The 21,627-nt window shown below is 42.4% G+C and overlaps 2 protein-coding genes and 1 long non-coding RNA gene across 11 annotated transcripts in view; 2 read left to right on the top strand and 1 right to left on the bottom strand.

Moving 5' to 3' along the window:
- Window positions 1-11,788, top strand: part of LOC118378041 (TSC22 domain family protein 4-like) — a 42,305-nt gene extending 30,517 nt beyond the window's left edge. For 4 of the 7 annotated variants that reach the window (XM_052458958.1, XM_052458960.1, XM_052458957.1 and 1 more), the window contains 2 exons: window positions 10,134-10,185; window positions 11,523-11,788. The gene's annotated coding sequence lies outside the window, so the exon portion shown is untranslated. Of the gene's footprint in view, window positions 1-5,519; window positions 5,700-6,246; window positions 6,375-10,133; window positions 10,186-11,522 lie in introns of those variants that run through there. The other 3 variants (XM_052458959.1, XM_052458962.1, XM_052458963.1) reach the window with 3 other exon arrangements.
- A 95-nt stretch (window positions 11,789-11,883) lies between these two features.
- Window positions 11,884-15,039, bottom strand: LOC127906596 (uncharacterized). Of its 3 annotated transcripts, XR_008062005.1 has the most exons (6): window positions 13,815-15,039; window positions 13,331-13,526; window positions 12,842-13,008; window positions 12,109-12,582; window positions 12,034-12,062; window positions 11,884-11,999 (listed from the first exon to the last, which is right to left on the bottom strand). It is a non-coding gene; the product is annotated as an uncharacterized LOC127906596 (long non-coding RNA). The 3 variants fall into 3 exon arrangements; XR_008062007.1 differs by lacking the exons at window positions 13,331-13,526; window positions 13,815-15,039 and adding an exon at window positions 13,757-13,795 and having other exon boundaries at window positions 11,933-12,108; window positions 12,167-12,582; XR_008062006.1 differs by lacking the exons at window positions 13,331-13,526; window positions 13,815-15,039 and adding an exon at window positions 13,234-13,272 and having other exon boundaries at window positions 11,933-12,108; window positions 12,167-12,582.
- Window positions 15,040-15,199: 160 nt separating this feature from the next.
- LOC118378090 (eukaryotic translation initiation factor 4E type 2-like) overlaps window positions 15,200-21,627 on the top strand; it is a 31,628-nt gene continuing 25,200 nt past the window's right edge. The window contains exons 1-3 of the mRNA XM_052458964.1: window positions 15,200-15,401; window positions 18,779-18,863; window positions 21,468-21,602. Coding sequence (XP_052314924.1) covers window positions 15,385-15,401; window positions 18,779-18,863; window positions 21,468-21,602 — 237 coding nt within the window. The 5' untranslated portion in view covers window positions 15,200-15,384. The remainder of the gene's footprint in view (window positions 15,402-18,778; window positions 18,864-21,467; window positions 21,603-21,627) is intronic.

The following is a 21,627-nucleotide window of genomic DNA, read 5'->3' as shown; positions in this document are numbered from 1 at the left end:
CCTGGAATCACAGAGATACCGTGACGAGATCCTGAGGCCCATTGTCGTGCCATTCATCCACCACCATCACCTCATGTTTCAGCATGATAATGCACAGAGACACCGTGACTAGATCCTGAGGCCCATTGTTGTACCATTCATCCACCACCATCACCTCATGTTTCAGCGTGATAATGCACAGAGACACCGTGACTAGATCCTGAGGCCCATTGTCGTGCCATTCATCCACCACCATCACCTCATGTTTCAGCGTGATAATAATGCTGAGGCCCAGCCATTCATCCACCACCATCACCTCATGTTTCAGCGTGATAATGCACAGAGATACCGTGACGAGATCCTGAGGCCCATTGTCGTGCCATTCATCCACCACCATCACCTCATGTTTCAGCATGATAATGCACAGAGACACCGTGACTAGATCCTGAGGCCCATTGTCGTGCCATTCATCCACCACCATCACCTCATGTTTCAGCGTGATAATGCACAGAGATACCGTGACGAGATCCTGAGGCCCATTGTCGTGCCATTCATCCACCGCCATCACCTCATGTTTCAGCATGATAATGCACGGCACAAGGATGTCACAAGGATCTGCACACAATTCCTGGAAGATGAAAATGTCCTAGTTCTTCCAAGGCCTGCATACTCACCAGACACCCATTGAGCATGTTTGGGATGCTCTGGATCAACGTGTATGACAGCGTGTTCCAGTCCAATATCCAGCAACTTCACACAGCCATTGAAGAGGAGTGAGACAACATTCAAAAGGCCACAATCATCAGCCTGATCAACTCTATGTGAAGGAGATGTGTCGCGCTGCATGAGGCAAATGGTCCCACCAGATACTGACTGGTTTTCTGATCCACACCAGATACTGACTGGTTCTGATCCACACCAGATACTAACTGGTTTTCTGATCCACGCCCTTTTTTATAAGGTATTTGTAACCAACAGATGCGTATCTGTATTCCCAGTCATGTGAAATCCATAGATTAGGTCCTAATGAATTTAAAATTTACTGATTTTTCTTATATGAACTGCAACTCAATAAAATGTTAGAAATAGTTGCATGTTACGTTTTTATATTTTTGTTCAGCGTAGGTCCTTCTTTGCAGCGCTGGACCACACGACTGGACAATAACCCAGATAAGATCAAACTAGAGCCTGCAGGACTTTCTTTGTGGAGTGTGGTGTCAAAAAAGCAGAGCATCTCTTTATTACAGTCAAACCTCTCCCCATCTTTACAACCATTGAATCAATATGTTTTGACCATGACAAGTTTACAATCCAAGGTCCTTTAGCATTATTGTGGCTGATGTGGGGGAGGGGTGATGAGGAAGTGAGTGAATGAGCTAGAGGCCTAAGACTGTGTAGTCTTGCATAATCACAGGCTGGTGGCTGATCAGGCTGGCTCCTCCCCTAAGTGTGCACTCGTTCCTCTCTATTTAAAGTGTAGTCCAATGTCCCCTTCTCATCCATCTCTCTCACTCTCTCACTCTCAAAGGTTGTTTGTGTTGTCAATATCAGCCCTGTGTCTCTGGACGAGGTTCAGAGATTGAACAGTCAGTGGATGCTAGTGTGTGTTGTCACCACAGGAGAGATTATGGCTGGGATGTTGTTTATATGGCTGGGATGTTGTTTATGTTTATACGATACAGCCGCGTGGGGAGGGGGTTAACACAGACGGATCAGAGTATGTTGATCCTGGAAAGGTAATCAACATACTCAGTGCGAGTGGGCGGCAGAGAATGACACGTGTTGTCATTGGATGAGGCACCGAGGGGACGCGTTTAGGAGGAGTTTGCACCTGTGTGAACCAATGAGAGTGCAGGACAGTGTGGTGTGTGGGAGAGGCAGAATGGTACCTCATGTGAGCAGACTCCCCTCGCCTTGACAGGAGATTCCGCCCTGCGGGAAAAGTGAAATGAGGATTAGCCAATGAGACGTGTGGATAGAATCAGGACATAATCTAAATCCACAGACAAAGCCTTCTCTCATCTGGGATCAACTAGCTGGCTGGGGCTGGTTTAGAGTTGGGTCTCGCTCTGTGGTGTTAGGGTAGCTGGCTGGGGCTGGTTTAGAGTTGGGTCTCTGGCTCTGTGGTGTTAGGGTAGCTGGCTGGGGCTGGTTTAGAGTTGGGTCTCTGGCTCTGTGGGGTTAGGGTAGCTGGCTGGGGCTGGTTTAGAGTTGGGGCTCATCTGGCTCTGTGGGTAGCTGGCTGGCTGGGGCTGGTTTAGAGTTGGGTCTCTGGCTCTGTGGGGTTAGGGTAGCTGGCTGGGGCTGGTTTAGAGTTGGGTCTCTGGCTCTGTGGGGTTAGGGTAGCTGGCTGGGGCTGGTTTAGAGTTGGGGCTCATCTGGCTCTGTGGGGTTAGGGTAGCTGGCTGGGGCTGGTTTAGAGTTGGGTCTCTGGCTCTGTGGGGTTAGGGTAGCTGGCTGGGGCTGGTTTAGAGTTGGGTCTCTGGCTCTGTGGGGTTAGGGTAGCTGGCTGGCTGGGGCTGGTTTAGAGTTGGGTCTCTGGCTCTGTGGGGTTAGGGTAGCTGGCTGGGGCTGGTTTAGAGTTGGGGCTCATCTGGCTCTGTGGGGTTAGGGTAGCTGGCTGGGGCTGGTTTAGATTTGGGGCACATCTGGCTCTGTGGGGTTAGGATAGCTGGCTGGCTGGGGCTGGCTTAGAGTGGATAGCTGGCTCTGTGGGGTTAGGGTAGCTGGCTGGGGCTGGTTTAGAGTTGGGTCTCTGGCTCTGTGGGGGTTAGGGTAGCTGGCTGGGGCTGGTTTAGAGTTGGGGCTCATCTGGCTCTGTGGGGTTAGGGTAGCTGGCTGGGGCTGGTTTAGAGTTTGGGCTCATCTGGCTCTGTGGGGTTAGGGTAGCTGGCTGGGGCTGGTCTAGAGTTGGGTCTCTGGCTCTGTGGGGTTAGGGTAGCTGGCTGCATACTGGGTGATCTGAAAAGACCATGGGCAAATCTAATGGCAATTTATTCTAAGGCTGTGGCAGTCAAAGTTTTGTCAGCCACGAACATAAACACATTTAGCATCTCCTGGCTTCCACAGAGCTTCCTGGCTTCCACAGAGCTTCCTGGCTTCCACAGAGCTTCCTGGCTTCCACAGAGCTTCCTGGCTTCCACAGAGCCTACAAGCCACTGACCTCTGGAACATCTACTTTTTTAAAAGTCTAATAAATTAACTTAATCTAGCCTACACCTTCACAATAGATGCATTTAATCTAGCCTACACCTTCACAATAAATGCATTTAATCTAGCCTACACCTTCACAATAGATGCATTTAATCTAGCCTACACCTTCACAATAGATGCATTTAATCTAGCCTACACCTTCACAATAAATGCATTTAATCTAGCCTACACCTTCACAATAGATGCATTTAATCTAGCCTACACCTTTGGGAAGTGTGCCTTTGGGAAGTATTCAGAGCCCTTTAGTTTCTGAATAAACCGTGCCTTTGGGAAGTATTCAGACCCCTTTAGTTTCTGAATAAACCGTGCCTTCGGAAAGTATTCAGACCCCTTTAGTTTCTGAATAAACCGTGCCTTCGGGAAGTATTCAGACCCCTTTAGTTTCTGAATAAACCGTGCCTTTGGGAAGTATTCAGACCCCTTTAGTTTCTGAATAAACCGTGCCTTCGGGAAGTATTCAGACCCCTTTAGTTTCTGAATAAACCGTGCCTTTGGGAAGTATTCAGACCCCTTTAGTTTCTGAATAAACCGTGCCTTTGGAAAGTATTCAGACCCCTTTAGTTTCTGAATAAACCGTGCCTTTGGGAAGTATTCAGACCCCTTTAGTTTCTGAATAAACCGTGCCTTTGGGAAGTATTCAGACCCCTTTAGTTTCTGAATAAACCGTGCCTTTGGGAAGTATTCAGACCCCTTTAGTTTCTGAATAAACCGTGCCTTTGGAAAGTATTCAGACCCCTTTAGTTTCTGAATAAACCGTGCCTTTGGGAAGTATTCAAGTTTCTGAATAAATTCGAAAGTATTCAGACCCCTTTTAGTTTCTGAATAAACGGTGCCTTTGGGAAGTATTCAGACCCCTTTAGTTTCTGAATAAACCGTGCCTTCGGAAAGTATTCAGACCCCTTTAGTTTCTGAATAAACCGTGCCTTTGGGAAGTATTCAGACCCCTTTAGTTTCTGAATAAACCGTGCCTTTGGGAAGTATTCAGAGCCCTTTTAGTTTCTGAATAAACCGTGCCTTCGGAAAGTATTCAGACCCCTTTAGTTTCTGAATAAACCGTGCCTTCGAAAGTATTCAGACCCCTTTAGTTTCTGAATAAACCGTGCCTTCGGAAAGTATTCAGACCCCTTTAGTTTCTGAATAAATCGAAAGTATTCAGACCCCTTTAGTTTCTGAATAAACCGTGCCTTTGGGAAGTATTCAGACCCCTTTAGTTTCTGAATAAACCGTGCCTTCGGAAAGTATTCAGACCCCTTTAGTTTCTGAATAAACCGTGCCTTTGGGAAGTATTCAGACCCCTTTAGTTTCTGAATAAACCGTGACTTGAAAGTATTCAGACCCCTTTAGTTTCTGAATAAACCGTGCCTTCAAAGTATTCAGACCCCTTTAGTTTCTGAATAAACCGTGCCTTCGAAAGTATTCAGACCCCTTTAGTTTCTGAATAAACCGTGCCTTTGGGAAGTATTCAGACCCCTTTAGTTTCTGAATAAACCGTGCCTTTGGGAAGTATTCAGACCCCTTTAGTTTCTGAATAAACCGTGCCTTTGGGAAGTATTCAGACCCCTTTAGTTTCTGAATAAACCGTGCCTTTGGGAAGTATTCAGACCCCTTTAGTTTTGACACATTTTGTTACATATGGATGTGTTTTATTTTTTTATCCATACAATCATCTTCGGTTCGAGGAGATGGAGAAGAGTGAAATGAAAACATTCTCAAAGGACTTTGCTTCCTCTTTCTAAATGTAGTTTGGTGAATCATGAGTGACTGTCATTTGTAACAAGTTTCAGTCAGTTATTTTTGGTCATTTTTCTACGTTGAAGATTTAAAAAAATAATTTGGTGCATTTCTCTGTATTTTCCATCCAGTTTGCTTTATTTTCATAATAAATTACACTTGATCTTTCTTGAATAAGTTTCTCCATTCCCTCCATAGGTTCCTCCACGCTTTTCCTCTAAAGTATTCTATCAGTACAGTCCTTCTATTTCCTTTGTTAATATGGACTCGTTTGACCTAAATTGCTTTTGTTTTATAGATGAGTACTGAGCTGCATGGCCTCTAAATACACATTTTAAAAGTGTCCCATACAATAAGGGGATTTGCTGTACCTATGTTTATTTAGGAAAAAGTCTGTAATAACTTTTTAGCAAGGACAGAATAATTTATCATCCAATAGGCTTTGATTAAATTTTCAATATCCTCTTCCACGTGGAATTTCTGTAAATGTAATGTATATGCCAATTATTTGTTGATCTGACCGCATTCACTCCCCTATCAAAACTTGTTTTCTTTATAACTTTTTGGTTAAGCCTCTGCCATGTATATCTCACTAGGTCAGGATAATTAAGCATCCAAATATCTACTAGTTCCAGTCAAAACTGTTCGCTGCTCTGGCCCCCCAATGGTGGAACAAACTCCCTCACGACGCCAGGACAGCGGAGTCAATCACCACCTTCCGGAGACACCTGAAACCCCACCTCTTTAAGGAATACCTAGGATAGGATAAGTAATCCTTCTCACCCCCCTTTAAGATTTAGATGCACTATTGTAAAGTGGCTGTTCTACTGGATGTCATAAGGTGAATGCACCAATTTGTAAGTCGCTCTGGATAAGAGCGTCTGCTAAATGACTTAAATGTAATGTAAATGTATATCCATGACATTCGTGATTTCAATTACGTTCCATAGGTGTATTTAAAACCATATTATAATCAATCACCATAATAATAGTCTTGTATTGCTTGTAAGGTTGATCAATGATTCTATATATTTTCAAAGAAGCGTGGATCATCATTATTTGGACCGTAAAGGTAAATGAGACATGTCTGTTTATGGTCCAATAACATATTTAAAATCATCCCTCTACCTTGTGGATCTGTTGGACAATTTGCACATTTGGATCAAAATTATTTTTAATTAATATCATCACCTCTTTTAAATTTCTTGCCCATTGGAGAAGTATATTTCGACCCCCCCCCCTGTCCTTTTTCCTCACAACTTCATCTAAAATCATTGAATGAGTTTCCTGTAAACAATAGATATTATATTCCTTGTCTTTTAGGGAGGGAGAGAATCCCGTCCCAGACCATGACGGACCCTCCACCTCCAAATCGATCCCGCTCCAGAGTACAGGCCTCGGCGTAACGCTCATTCCTTCAACGATAAACGTGAATCCAACCATCACACCTGGTGAGACAAAACCGCGACTCGTCAGTGAAGAGCACTTTTTGTCAGTCCTGTCTGGTCCAGCGACGGTGGGTTTGTGCCCATAGGCGACGTTGTTGCCGGTGATGTCTGGTGAGACCCTGCCTTAGATAAGGCCTACAAGCCCTCAGTCCAGCCTCTCTGACTATTGCGGACAGTCTGAGCACTGATGGAGGGATTGTGCGTTCCTGGTGTAACTCAGGCAGTTGTTGTTGCCATCCTGTACCTGTCCCACAGGTGTGATGTTCGGATGTATCGATCCTGTGCAGGTGTTGTTACACGTGGTCTGCCACTGCGAGGATGATCAGCTGTGCGTCCTGTCTCCCTGTAGAACTGTCTTAGGCGTCTCACAGTACGGACATTGCAATTTATTGCCCTGCCCACATCTGCAGTCCTCATGCCTCCTTGCAGCATGCCTAAGGCACGTTCACACAGATGAGCAGGGACCCTGGGCATCTTTCTTTTGCTGTTTTTCAGAGTCAGTAGGAAGGCCTCTTTAGTTTTCATAACTGTGACCTTAATTGCCTACCGTCTGTAAGCTGTTAGTGTCTTAACGACTGTTCCACAGGTGCATGTTCATTAATTGTTTATGGTTCCTTGAACAAGCATGGGAAACAGTGTTTAAACCCTTTACAATGAAGATCTGTGAAGTTATTTGGATCTGTACAAATTATCTTTGAAAGACAGGGTCCTGAAAAGGGGACCTTTTTTTTTTGGCAGTTATTTATATATATATATATAATATAACAATATTGCATATCTTATTTTCCACAATTAACAAATAAAATGCGTAGTAATGTAGGCAGTTCATGCAAAGGATTGTTACCTAGAACCAGGATTGTTACCTAGAACCAGGATTGTTACCTAGAACCAGGATCGGTACCTAGAACCAGGATTGGTACCTTGAACCAAGATTGCCATTACAAAAATTACAATTCTTATTTTAGCAAACAATTATTGTGATTCGTCCTGCATTGTCCGTAACATTACTACCTTATTATTGTGATGTCATTATGGGGTATTGTGATGTCATTATGGGGTATTGTATATATGCATAGCATCATATGTGGGATACTCATGCATACTCAACCTCTTTCCCCACAAACAACCATACACTCAGATGTTCAACAGTTGTTCCATCCTGAGCCCAACTCAAGAGAAGACTTGATGTGTGAATGCATATGCAGTTGCAGCTGTTTGAGAAGGCATGAAATTGAGCAAAAACTGGCATAAATGGGAAGATTTGATTAACCAATGTCAAGTCCTAGCTGATGGAGATCAGATACACCCCTTTCCCTTGAAACACACACACACACGCTGGTCCCCCGTTGTCACCATTTTCCCATCTCTGAGCAGTCAGACCTTTTGATTATTTTGTGCCACAATAGGCTACAATTGATTTTGGCCCAATAGTCCTGGCATTTTGATAGTGTTATATTGCCTAAAAAGCTCAAATTAATTCAAAGCCACTGGGCCAAATAAGACATTTTTCATTCTAAGTAACAATTTATTGAGTATAATGATTTAATACAACTAAATGTTTAGGTGCTGAGCGCTTTATGTTCCTGCCAGCCTAGCTTGTCACACTCTCACTTTAATATGCCATGAAGCCGTGTCACACTCTCAAATGCGCCACAATGTATTTGTTTGTCGGCTATAGCCTTGAAATCACCGAGATAATAGGCTAATACAATAGGCTAATACAATAGGCTAATACAATAGGCTAATACAATAGGCTAATACAATACAATCATTCCTTCTTAGGCGCCCTGTCTGGCTCCTGACTAATGTAGAGTGTTTATATGCTATTTAATATGACATGTAGTCTATTCAGAGTGTTAATATGACATGTAGTCTATTCAGTGTTAATATGACATGTAGTCTATTCAGAGTGTTTAATATGACATGTAGTCTATTCAGAGTGTTAATATAACATGTAGTCTATTCAGAGTGTTAATATGACATGTAGTCTATTCAGAGTGTTAATATAACATGTAGTCTATTCAGTGTTTAATATGACATGTAGTCTATTCAGAGTGTTAATATAACATGTAGTCTATTCAGAGTGTTAATATGACATGTAGTCTATTCAGAGTGTTAATATGACATGTAGTCTATTCAGAGTGTTAATATGACATGTAGTCTATTCAGAGTGTTAATATGACATGTAGTCTATTCAGTGTTAATATAACATGTAGTCTATTCAGAGTGTTAATATGACATGTAGTCTATTCAGAGTGTTAATATGACATGTAGTCTATTCAGAGTGTTAATATAACATGTAGTCTATTCAGAGTGTTAATATGACATGTAGTCTATTCAGAGTGTTTAATATGACATGTAGTCTATTCAGAGTGTTAATATGACATGTAGTCTATTCAGAGTGTTAATATGACATGTAGTCTATTCAGAGTGTTAATATGACATGTAGTCTATTCAGAGTGTTAATATGACATGTAGTCTATTCAGAGTGTTAATATGACATGTAGTCTATTCAGAGTGTTAATATGACATGTAGTCTATTCAGAGTGTTAATATGACATGTAGTCTATTCAGAGTGTTAATATGACATGTAGTCTATTCAGAGTGTTAATATGACATGTAGCCTATTCAGAGTGTTAATATGACATGTAGCCTATTCAGAGTGTTAATATGACATGTAGTCTATTCAGAGTGTTTAATATGACATGTAGTCTATTCAGAGTGTTAATATGCTGTTTAATATGACATGTAGTCTATTCAGAGTGTTAATATGACATGTAGCCTATTCAGAGTGTTAATATGACATGTAGTCTATTCAGAGTGTTAATATGACATGTAGCCTATTCAGAGTGTTAATATGACATGTAGTCTATTCAGAGTGTTTAATATAACATGTAGTCTATTCAGAGTGTTAATATGACATGTAGCCTATTCAGAGTGTTAATATGACATGTAGTCTATTCAGAGTGTTAATATGACATGTAGTCTATTCAGTGTTAATATGACATGTAGTCTATTCAGAGTGTTAATATGACATGTAGCCTATTCAGTGTTAATATGACATGTAGCCTATTCAGAGTGTTAATATAACATGTAGTCTATTCAGAGTGTTAATATGACATGTAGTCTATTCAGAGTGTTTATATAACATGTAGTCTATTCAGAGTGTTTATATAACATGTAGCCTATTCAGAGTGTTAATATCACATGTAGCCTATTCAGAGTGTTAATATAACATGTAGCCTATTCAGAGTGTTAATATGACATGTAGCCTATTCAGAGTGTTAATATGACATGTAGCCTATTCAGAGTGTTAATATGACATGTAGTCTATTCAGAGTGTTTATATAACATGTAGCCTATTCAGAGTGTTTATATAACATGTAGCCTATTCAGAGTGTTAATATCACATGTAGTCTATTCAGAGTGTTAATATTTATGAAAATACTTTTCATTTAAATCATTTGGTTTGGTTTCAATAATTCAAAATCAAATGGTCCAGGTAGTCATAACAATAGATGGGTGTTGGTTAAACGGTGTTTTAATGAATGAGTGGTAATTAGTTTATTTTCCCTTGTGAGCGAGGAGCGGTTTGTTTTTTTGTGGAGCGGTTGGAAAGGATGTGGAGCGGCTGAGTGGGATTTCCGACTACTCAACTCCATACTCTGATGGGAACCATGTGCCACCACATTACACTGAATCTAGACACGCGCGCACACACACACACACTATTCAAAACTGTTTATTTTCTCGTCTTTGCAGTGGGTCGAGCAGCAGCATGATCGCAATCGACAACAAGATAGAGCAAGCCATGGTAGGTCTCTGTTGTGTTCTTCAATAAAGAAGCCTGAAACCTTGAATAAAGAATGTTGACATCTAGTGGAAGCCATAGGAATTGCAATCTGGGAGATGGAGTTACATAGAAACAATAGGTTTCCATAATAAAAAAAAATAATTCTGGTCGGATTTTCGCCTGGCATATCAATTCTGTTATAGTCCCAGACATTTTAACAGTTACCGGCCGAGATTGGGAGTCCCATAGTGCGGCACACAATTTGCCCAGTGTCGTCCGGGTTTGGCCGGTGTAGGCAGTCATTGAAAATAAGAATTTGTTCTTAATTTAACTGACTTATACGCTGATTGGACAAAACATTAGGAACACCTGCTCTTTCCATGAGACTGACCAGGTGAATCCAGGTGAAAGCTATGATCCCTTATTGATGTCTCTTGTTAAATCCACTTCAATCAGTGTAGATGAAGGGGAGGAGACGGGTTAAAGAAGGATTTATAAGACTTGAGACAATTGAGACATGGATTGTGTATGTGTGCCAATCAGAAGGTGAATTGGCAAGACAAAATATTAAAGTGCCTTTGAATGGGGTATGGTAGTAGGTGCCAGGTCCACTGGTTAAAGCCCCTTTGAATGGGGTATGGTAGTAGGTGCCAGGTCCACTGGTTAAAGCCCCTTTGAATGGGGTATGGTAGTAGGTGCCAGGTCCACTGGTTAAAGCCCCTTTGAATGGGGTATGGTAGTAGGTGCCAGGTCCACTGGTTAAAGCCCCTTTGAATGGGGTATGGTAGTAGGTGCCAGGTCCACTGGTTAAAGCCCCTTTGAATGGGGTATGGTCGTAGGTGCCAGGCACACCGGTATGTGGCAAGAACTGCAACAGTTTCCTGTGTTTATCAAAAATGGTCCACCACCCAAAGGACAGGCAGCCAACTTGACAACTGTGGGAAGCATTGGAGTCAACATGGGCCAGCATCCCTGTTGAATGCTTTCGCCCCCTTTTAGAGACCATGTCCAAGTAACGGTATAGCTTCCGTCCCTCTCCTCACGCCTACCTGGGCTCGAACCAGGGATCCTCTGCACAAATCTACAACTGCCTCCCACGAAGCATCGTTACCCATCGCTCCACAGAAGCCGCGGCCCTTGCAGAGCAAGGGGGAACAACTACTTCAAGGTCTCAGAGCGAGTGACGTCACCGATTGAAACGCTATTAGCGCGCACTCCGCTAACTAGCTAGCCATGTCACACCGGTTACACCCAGACAAATTGAGGCTGTTCTGAGGGCAAAAGGGGGTGGAACTCAATATTAGGAAGGTGTTCTTAGTGTTTTGTCCACTCAGTGTAGATTGTTTTCTATATTTCAGGACCTTGTAAAGACCCACCTGATGCTGGCGGTCAGAGAGGAAGTGGAGTTGCTATGGGAACAGATTAAAGAACTATCAGAAAGGAACGCCCAGCTGGAGAGAGAGAACTATATCCTGAGAACTCTGAGAGACAGAGACTGACACAGCAACAAAATGTTACACTCCTCTCATGATCGTTGTTTAAATTAGTAATACCTGTAACATAACTGATGAGTGATTCTGTCCAACGGCAGAAAACAATAATAAATAACTGTGACTAAAGAGTACCTGGCTACCTAGAGCACAGACACACACGGCGTTGTCGGGGGTAACCAGCAGAGATGGGTCGGAATGTGGATTGGAGCGCTAAGAGGATGGGAAGGATCAAACAGTCAGGGATCAGCACACAACACCTCTATATACACCTATACACACCACACCTCTATATACACCTATATACACACCACACCTCTATATACACCTCTATATACACCACACCTCTATATACACCACACCTCTATATACACCACACCTCTATACACACCTCTATATACACCACACCTCTATATACACCACACCTCTATACACACCTATATATACACCACACCTCTATACACACCTATATATACACCACACCTCTATATACACCTCTATATACACCACACCTCTATATACACCTATATATACACCACACCTCTATATACACCTATATATACACCACACCTCTATATACACCTCTATACACACCACACCTCTATATACACCTCTATACACACCACACCTCTATATACACCTCTATATACACCACACCTCTATATACACCACACCTCTATACACACCACACCTCTATATACACCACACCTCTATATACACCTCTATACACACCACACCTCTATATACACCTCTATACACACCACACCTCTATATACACCTCTATATACACCACACCTCTATATAAACCTCTATATACACCACACCTCTATATACACCACACCTCTATATACACCTCTATATACACCACACCTCTATATACACCTCTATACACACCACACCTCTATATACACCTCTATACACACCACACCTCTATATACACCACACCGCTATATACACCACACCTCTATATACACCTCTATATACACCACACCTCTATATAAACCTATATACACACCACACCTCTATATAAACCTCTATATACACCACACCTCTATATACACCTATATACACACCACACCTCTATATAAACCTCTATATACACCACACCTCTATATACACCTTTATACACCTCTATACACACCACACCTATATATACACCTCTATACACACCACACCTCTATATACACCTCTATATACACCACACCTCTATATACACCTCTATATACACCACACCTCTATATACACCACACCTCTATATACACCTCTATATACACCACACCTCTATATACACCTCTATACACACCACACCTCTATATACACCTCTATACACACCACACCTCTATATACACCACACCTCTATATACACCACACCTCTATATACACCACACCTCTATATACACCTCTATACACACCACACCTCTATATACACCTCTATACACACCACACCTCTATATACACCTCTATATACACCACACCTCTATACACACCACACCTCTATATACACCTCTATACACACCACACCTCTATATACACCTCTATACACACCACACCTCTATATACACCTCTATACACACCACACCTCTATATACACCTCTATATACACCACACCTCTATATACACCACACCTCTATACACACCACACCTCTATACACACCACACCTCTATATACACCACACCTCTATATACACCTCTATATACACCACACCTCTATATACACCTCTATACACACCACACCTCTATATACACCACACCTCTATATACACCACACCTCTATATACACCACACCTCTATATACACCTCTATATACACCACACCTCTATATACACCACACCTCTATATACACCTCTATACACACCACACCTCTATATACACCTCTATATACACCTCTATATACACCACACCTCTATATACACCTATATACACACCACACCTCTATATACACCTCTATACACACCACACCTCTATATACACCTCTATATACACCACACCTCTATATACACCTATATACACACCACACCTGTATATACACCTATATACACCACACCTCTATATAAACCTCTATATACACCACACCTCTATATACACCTCTATATACACCACACCTCTATATACACCTCTATATACACCACACCTCTATATACACCACACCTCTATATACACCTCTACACACCACACCTCTATACACACCTCTATATACACCTCTATATACACCACACCTCTATATACACCTATATACACACCACACCTCTATATACACCTCTAGACACACCACACCTCTATATACACCTCTATATACACCACACCTCTATATACAACACAACTCTATATACACCACACCTCTATATACACACCTCTATATACACCTCTATACACACCACACCTCTATATACACCTCTATATACACCTCTATACACACCACACCTCTATATACACCTCTATATACACCTCTATACACACCACACCTCTATATACACCTCTATACACACCACACCTCTATATACACCTCTATATACACCTCTATACACACCACACCTCTATATACACCTCTATACACACCACACCTCTATATACACCTCTATATACACCTCTATACACACCACACCTCTATATATACTCACATTGGCTCTTTCAATTAATCTTAATTATTTGCATCCTGAGGGAAGGGACCTTGGAACAGTTGGCAAGTAGAGAATGGAAGGAATCAAGGAAAGATGCATTGTGATAAACCCATGATTAAAATATGTTCTAAAACTTGATAGACACATTGAAAGGTCGCTGGTTTGAATCCCCGAGCCGACTAGGTGAAAAATCTCTGTACCCTTGAGGAAGGCACTTAACCCAAATCGCTCCTGTAGTCGCTCTGGATAAGAGCATCTGCTAAATGACAAATATAAATTTGATGATCGACCAGACAGACCATATTTTGAAATGCAATACTTTATCTGTGATTGTTTGAGCTTGGCTGACTTAATAAACCAATATAGAAGTCCCAAAAGCTGCAAACCATCACAATAGCCTCGCTGTTATTCTGATGACAGACAGCGCCATCTTGTGGTAATACAACTGCAGTTATTCTGATTTTTATTTAACTAGGCAAGACAACTATGAACATATTCGTATTTACAATGATGGCCTACCCCGGCCGAACCCGAAACGGATGACGCTGGGACAATTGTGTGCCGCCCTATGGGGCTCCCAATCACGGCCGGTTGTGATACATGCTGGAAATGAACCAGGGTCTGTTGTGCCGCTGCCTTAGCACTGAGATGCAGTGCCTTAGGCGCCTCGGGAGACCCTTCAGATACTGTATGCGCATACCCTTCCGCAACATGTAGTACATGATGCTGTTGATTATTCATTATCTAAAATACGAAAGCAGGCCATCCATCCATCTCACCAACAATCCATCAATACATTCGAGTAATGAACGGAGCTGGGTCATTCAAAGGGCGTTTCGCTTAGGACTTCGACTTCTTTCTGTTTGTCCCAGCCACCGATCCGTCTGCTTGCCTCCACGCGCAGAACTGCAGAGACGCCATCTTGCTTGTTTTGAAGTTAGTTGGCGAAGTAACTTACCCAGCTAGTTAATAAAAACGTTTAGCCAGCTAGTTAATAAAAACGTTTAGCCAGCTAGTTAATTAAAGTTATTATCTAGGAACTTTTAAACTCCTTAACAAACCAGGTTCTCGTGAGGTTCGCTACTCTGTGAGGAGGACTGGTCGAAGCTGAGATGAACCAATTTGAACAGTTAAGTTGTCTGCCCGTCTGTGCTAGCAATGGTTCCCATTCTGTAATGTAGTTAGCAACTCATTAAGATGCTATGGTTGATTTAGTAAGTGGTGAATGTGGGTAGTTATCAGCTACCCACAGTCCAGGTGAGAGAAAAACATCACCCAGATAGGCCAGTCGTGTGAGAAACTCGTCATCATGCAAGCGGTCAGACAAAGTGAACATTATGGTCAGTAAAGAAAACTTTGAGCTCCTCAATTCAAAAAGACGTGTCAATACTTTGACCCAGGTAGCCTAGTGGTTAGTGCGTTGGGCAGGAACCGAAAGGATGGTCTAACGACTCCCTGAGCTGACAAGGTGAAAATCGGTAGTTCTGCCCCCGAACAAGGCAGTTTAACCCACTGTTCCCAGGCCGTCATTGAAAATATGAATTTGTTCTTAACTGACTTGCCTGGTTAAATAAAAAACAAACTAAAAAATAACCAGCGCACTTCTTTCTGTATGTAGTAAAAACTTTAGATGGTCGCTGCCCATATCATTGCATAATGCAGAAAATACACGTGAGGTCAGGGACCTTGCTTTAACAAAGTAGTGTCCAAAACGTCTTTCAAGCTGTCAAGCATTTTCATGGCAGCATGAGCCTCTCGGTGGATGCTGCAGTGTATCCAAGTTGCCTAGGGAGCAACTGCTTGCACGTGCGTTAAAACTCCTGTGTCCCTTTCATGGCTTTTGCGCCATCAGTACATATTATTTCACCTTTATTTAACTGTGTAGTGCCATCAGTACAGATACCAACACATCTTGACCACCAACGTCCATATGATGTCACAAAGCTGTCCAGTACTTTAAAAATATCCTCTCCTGTTGTTCTGGTTTCCAGTGGTTTGCAGAAGAGGATGTCTTCCTTAATTGACCCCCCTTAAAAATAACGGGCATATACCAGGAGTTGTGCCAGGCCCGTCATGTCTGTTGACTCAACCGGCTGTAACACAGAATTTACTGGCTTGTATGAGAAGCAGTAATTGTTTTCAAAACATCTCCTGTCGTGAAAGTGTTTTTATGGAGGCATTATCTGTGTAGTTTTCTTTTCCCTTTTCTACCAGCATTGTCCCAGCCATATCCGCGGCAGCAGGAAGAATTAAGTCCTCCACAATACCATGGGCCTTGCCTGTTCTAGCCCCTCGGTAGCTCACCATATAAGACGCTTCTAGCCCGTTATTAATGTGCTTTTATACGTGTCTTACTACTCGAACCTCGTCTTAATTCTCGCTCAAACTCCTGTGGCTTATTTTTCAAATTGGCATGTTTTGTTTCTAAATGTCTGTGCAAGCGTGAAGGTTTCGTCGAGTTGTGAGATAGTAGTTTTGCACATATAACACACTGTGGCTGAGGAAAGGCACTACTCCCAATATAAGTGAACCTCAAATCAATGTAGATCATATTTGCGCCTCTTCGGTGGTCCATGTCCCTGTCTGTTCGGACCGTTGATGGAAATCCCGCAAGAGAGTAACTGTTAATGTGATTGGATGAGTAACGGTTAATGTGATTGGATGTTAATTATTTGACTCGGCTACCTGTATTTGACATTTGTTATATTTTTATATCCGTTCGTACATCCAGGGCGTTGTCAGAGGTGAATGTATCAAACCAGTTGCCGTGATAGGTGTTTTGTTGCGCACTCTCAAACAATAGCATTTTCTTTTTTCACAGTAACAGCTACTGTAAATCTATTGATTATACACCACAATAAATCTATTGATTATACACCACAATGAATCCATTGATTATACACCACAATGAATCTATTGATTATACACCACAATTAATCTATTGATTATACACCACAATAAATCCATTGATTATACACCACAATGAATCTATTGATTATACACCACAATGAATCCATTGATTATACACCACAATAAATCCATTGATTATACACCACAATAAATCTATTGATTATACACCACAATGAATCTATTGATTATACACCACAATAAATCTATTGATTATACACCACAATGAATCTATTGATTATACACCACAATGAATCCATTGATTATACACCACAATGAATCTATTGATTATACACCACAATAAATCTATTGATTATACACCACAATAAATCTATTGATTATACACCACAATAAATCTATTGATTATACACCACAATGAATCTATTGATTATACACCACAATAAATCTATTGATTATACACCACAATGAATCTATTGATTATACACCACAATGAATCTATTGATTATACACCACAATAAATCTATTGATTATACACCACAATAAATCTATTGATTATACACCACAATGAATCCATTGATTATACACCACAATGAATCTATTGATTATACACCACAATGAATCTATTGATTATACACCACAATGAATCTATTGATTATACACCACAATGAATCTATTGATTATACACCACAATGAATCTATTGATTATACACCACAATAAATCTATTGATTATACACCACAATGAATCTATTGATTATACACCACAATAAATCCATTATTTTAGGCAGGTTAAAATAAATGAAGAGAATGTATTTCATAAGAAATGGAAAGAGTTGTCCTACTGGTATCTGGCTATACTCCATGCTATAGACTGTAATCTTGTTCATTTAGCTGACAAGATATGGTCAAGTCCTATGTCATTTTATTTTCTGATTTTATTGTAAGAATATTAATTGAATTTAGCTGAATAAAATAGGAATGGTGCGAGTGCACATACAGTTGGTCATGGAGTGTATGTGGACACCTGCTCGTCCAACATCTCATTCATGAGAAGTAATATGGAGTTGGTCCCCCTTTTGCTGCTATAGTAGCCTCCACCCTTCTGTGAATGCTTTCCACTAGATGTAGGAACATTGCTGCTATAACAGCCTCCACTCTTCTGGGAAGGCTTTCCACTAAATGTAGGAACATTGCTGCTATAACAGCCTCCACTCTTCTGGGAAGGCTTTCCACTAGTTGTTGGAACATTGCTGCTATAACAGCCTCCACTCTTCTGGGAAGGCTTTCCACTAGATGTTGGAACATTGCTGCTATAACAGCCTCCACTCTTCTGGGAAGGCTTTCCACTAGATGTAGGAACATTGCTGCTATAACAGCCTCCACTCTTCTGGGAAGGCTTTCCACTAGATGTAGGAACATTGCTGTGGGAACCTGCTTCCATTCAGCCACAGGAGCATTAGTGAGGTCGGGCTCTGATGTTGGGCGATTAGGCCTGGCTCACAGTCAGCGTTCTAATTCATCCCAAAGGTATCAGCTAACTAGCTATCCGTGTGTGTACACATACACACATTAAAGATGATGCCTCAGGGGAATCAGGAGTGTTAGGGTGTATAATGTGTGTGTATATTCTCTCCCCCCAGTCTGAAAGATGACGACTCAGAGGATCAGGATGAGACAGTCTGTAACCGGGAGGAAGACGGCTCCATCAACAACAACCGACGCAAGGTACGCAACACACACCAGACACGTACACAGTGAACCCCCTCCCAAAACCCTCATCTCTATCAACTCCGTTGACTATCAACTCTGTTGATAGAGTGTGTGTAGAGGCCAGTGTAGAGGCCAGTGTAGAGGCCAGTGTGTGTGTAGAGGCCAGTGTGTGTGTAGAGGCCAGTGTGTGTGTGTAGAGGCCAGTGTGTGTGTGTAGAGGCCAGTGTGTGTGTAGAGGCCAGTGTAGAGGCCAGTGTGTGTGTGTAGAGGCCAGTGTGTGTGTAGAGGCCAGTGTGTGTGTGTAGAGGCCAGTGTGTGTGTGTAGAGGCCAGTGTAGAGGCCAGTGTGTGTGTGTAGAGGCCAGTGTGTGTGTGTAGAGGCCAGTGTGTGTGTGTAGAGGCCAGTGTGTGTGTAGAGGCCAGTGTGTGTGTGTAGAGGCCAGTGTGTGTGTAGAGGCGAGTGTGTGTGTGGAGAGGCCAGTGTGTGTGTAGAGGCCAGTGTGTGTGTGTAGAGGCCAGTGTGTGTGTGTAGAGGCCAGTGTGTGTGTGTAGAGGCCAGTGTGTGTGTAGAGGCCAGTGTGTGTGTAGAGGCCAGTGTGTGTGTGTAGAGGCCAGTGTGTGTGTGTAGAGGCCAGTGTGTGTGTAGAGGCCAGTGTGTGTGTAGAGGCCAGTGTGTGTGTGTAGAGGCCAGTGTGTGTGTGTAGAGGCCAGTGTGTGTGTGTAGAGGCCAGTGTGTGTGTGTAGAGGCCAGTGTGTGTGTGTAGAGGCCAGTGTGTGTGTAGAGGCCAGTGTGTGTGTAGAGGCCAGTGTGTGTGTAGAGGCCAGTGTGTGTTAGAGACAACCCTTTCCTGTGGTTCCCCTTCTCCTCCTGTCAACGAGACAACCCTTTCCTGTGGTTCCCCTTCTCCTCCTGTCAACGAGACAACCCTTTCCTGTGGTTCCCCTTCTCCTCCTGTCAACGAGACAACCCTTTCCTGTGGTTCCCCTTCTCCTCCTGTCAACGAGACAACCCTTTCCTGTGGTTCCCCTTCTCCTCCTGTCAACGAGACAACCCTTTCCTGTGGTTCCCCTTCTCCTCCTGTCAACGAGACAACCCTTTCCTGTGGTTCCCCTTCTCCTCCTGTCAACGAGACAACCCTTTCCTGTGGTTCCCCTTCTCCTCCTGTCAACGAGACAACCCTTTCCTGTGGTTCCCCTTCTCCTCCTGTCAACGAGACAACCCTTTCCTGTGGTTCCCCTTCTCCTCCTGTCAACGAGACAACCCTTTCCTGTGGTTCCCCTTCTCCTCCTGTCAACGAGACAACCCTTTCCTGTGGTTCCCCTTCTCCTCCTGTCAACGAGACAACCCTTTCCTGTGGTTCCCCTTCTCCTCCTGTCAACGAGACAACCCTTTCCTGTGGTTCCCCTTCTCCTCCTGTCAACGAGACAAGTTAGACTACTTATCATTTCATTAGACATTCTGGCTTGTTCAGAATATTGCTTATTTTTTTACAGTGACTTTTAGACTGATATCCATGGAGTAGCAATGGAAACTGATGTTTATGTTAGGGTAGAAACAGGTAGCAATGGTAACTGATGTTTATGTTAGGGTAGAAACAGGTAGCAATGGAAACTGATGTTTATGTTAGGGTAGAAACAGGTAGCAATGGTAACTGATGTTTATGTTAGGGTAGAAACAGGTAGCAATGGTAACTGATGTTTATGGTAGGGTAGAAACAGGTAGCAATGGTAACTGATGTTTATGTTAGGGTAGAAACAGGTAGCAATGGAAACTGATGTTTATGTTAGGGTAGAAACAGGTAGCAATGGAAACTGATGTTTATGTTAGGGTAGAAACAGGTAGCAATGGTAACTGATGTTTATGTTAGGGTAGAAACAGGTAGCAATGGTAACTGATGTTTATGTTAGGGTAGAAACAGGTAGCAATGGTAACTGATGTTTATGGTAGGGTAGAAACAGGTAGCAATGGTAACTGATGTTTATGTTAGGGTAGAAACAGGTAGCAATGGTAACTGATGTTTATGTTAGGGTAGAAACAGGTAGCAATGGTAACTGATGTTTATGTTAGGGTAGAAACAGGTAGCAATGGTAACTGATGTTTATGGTAGGGTAGAAACAGGTAGCAATGGTAACTGATGTTTATGGTAGGGTAGAAACAGGTAGCAATGGTAACTGATGTTTATGTTAGGGTAGAAACAGGTAGCAATGGTAACTGATGTTTATGTTAGGGTAGAAACAGGTAGCAATGGTAACTGATGTTTATGTTAGGGTAGAAACAGGTAGCAATGGTAACTGATGTTTATGGTAGGGTAGAAACAGGTAGCAATGGTAACTGATGTTGAGACAATCAGTCTGTCTCTGTTCTCATCGTCTTTTCCTTCTAACTTCAACCCAAATGATTGAATCTCATTTTTCTAATGCCTCGTGTGTGTGTGTGTGTGTGTGTGTGTGTGTGTGTGTGTGTGTGTGTGTGTGTGTGTGTGTGTGTGTGTGTGTGTGTGTGTGTGTGTGTGTGTGTGTGTGTGTGTGTGTGTGTAGACAGTGAGTCCTGCAGTAGGGGAACATCCTCTCCAGTATAACTATACCTTGTGGTATTCATACTGACTGTGTGTGTGTGTAGACAGTGAGTCCTGCAGTAGGGGAACATCCTCTCCAGTATAACTATACCTTGTGGTATTCTCGGAGGACTCCGTCTCGTCCCGCCAACACACAGAGTTATGAACAGAACATCAGACAGATCGGCACGGTCGCATCGGTCAGTACACACTACTAACACACAC

The sequence above is a fragment of the Oncorhynchus keta genome, chromosome 13 (assembly GCF_023373465.1).
Source record: "Oncorhynchus keta strain PuntledgeMale-10-30-2019 chromosome 13, Oket_V2, whole genome shotgun sequence".
NCBI classification, from domain to species: Eukaryota; Metazoa; Chordata; class Actinopteri; order Salmoniformes; family Salmonidae; genus Oncorhynchus; species Oncorhynchus keta.
This window is presented reverse-complemented; position numbering and strand designations above follow the sequence as displayed.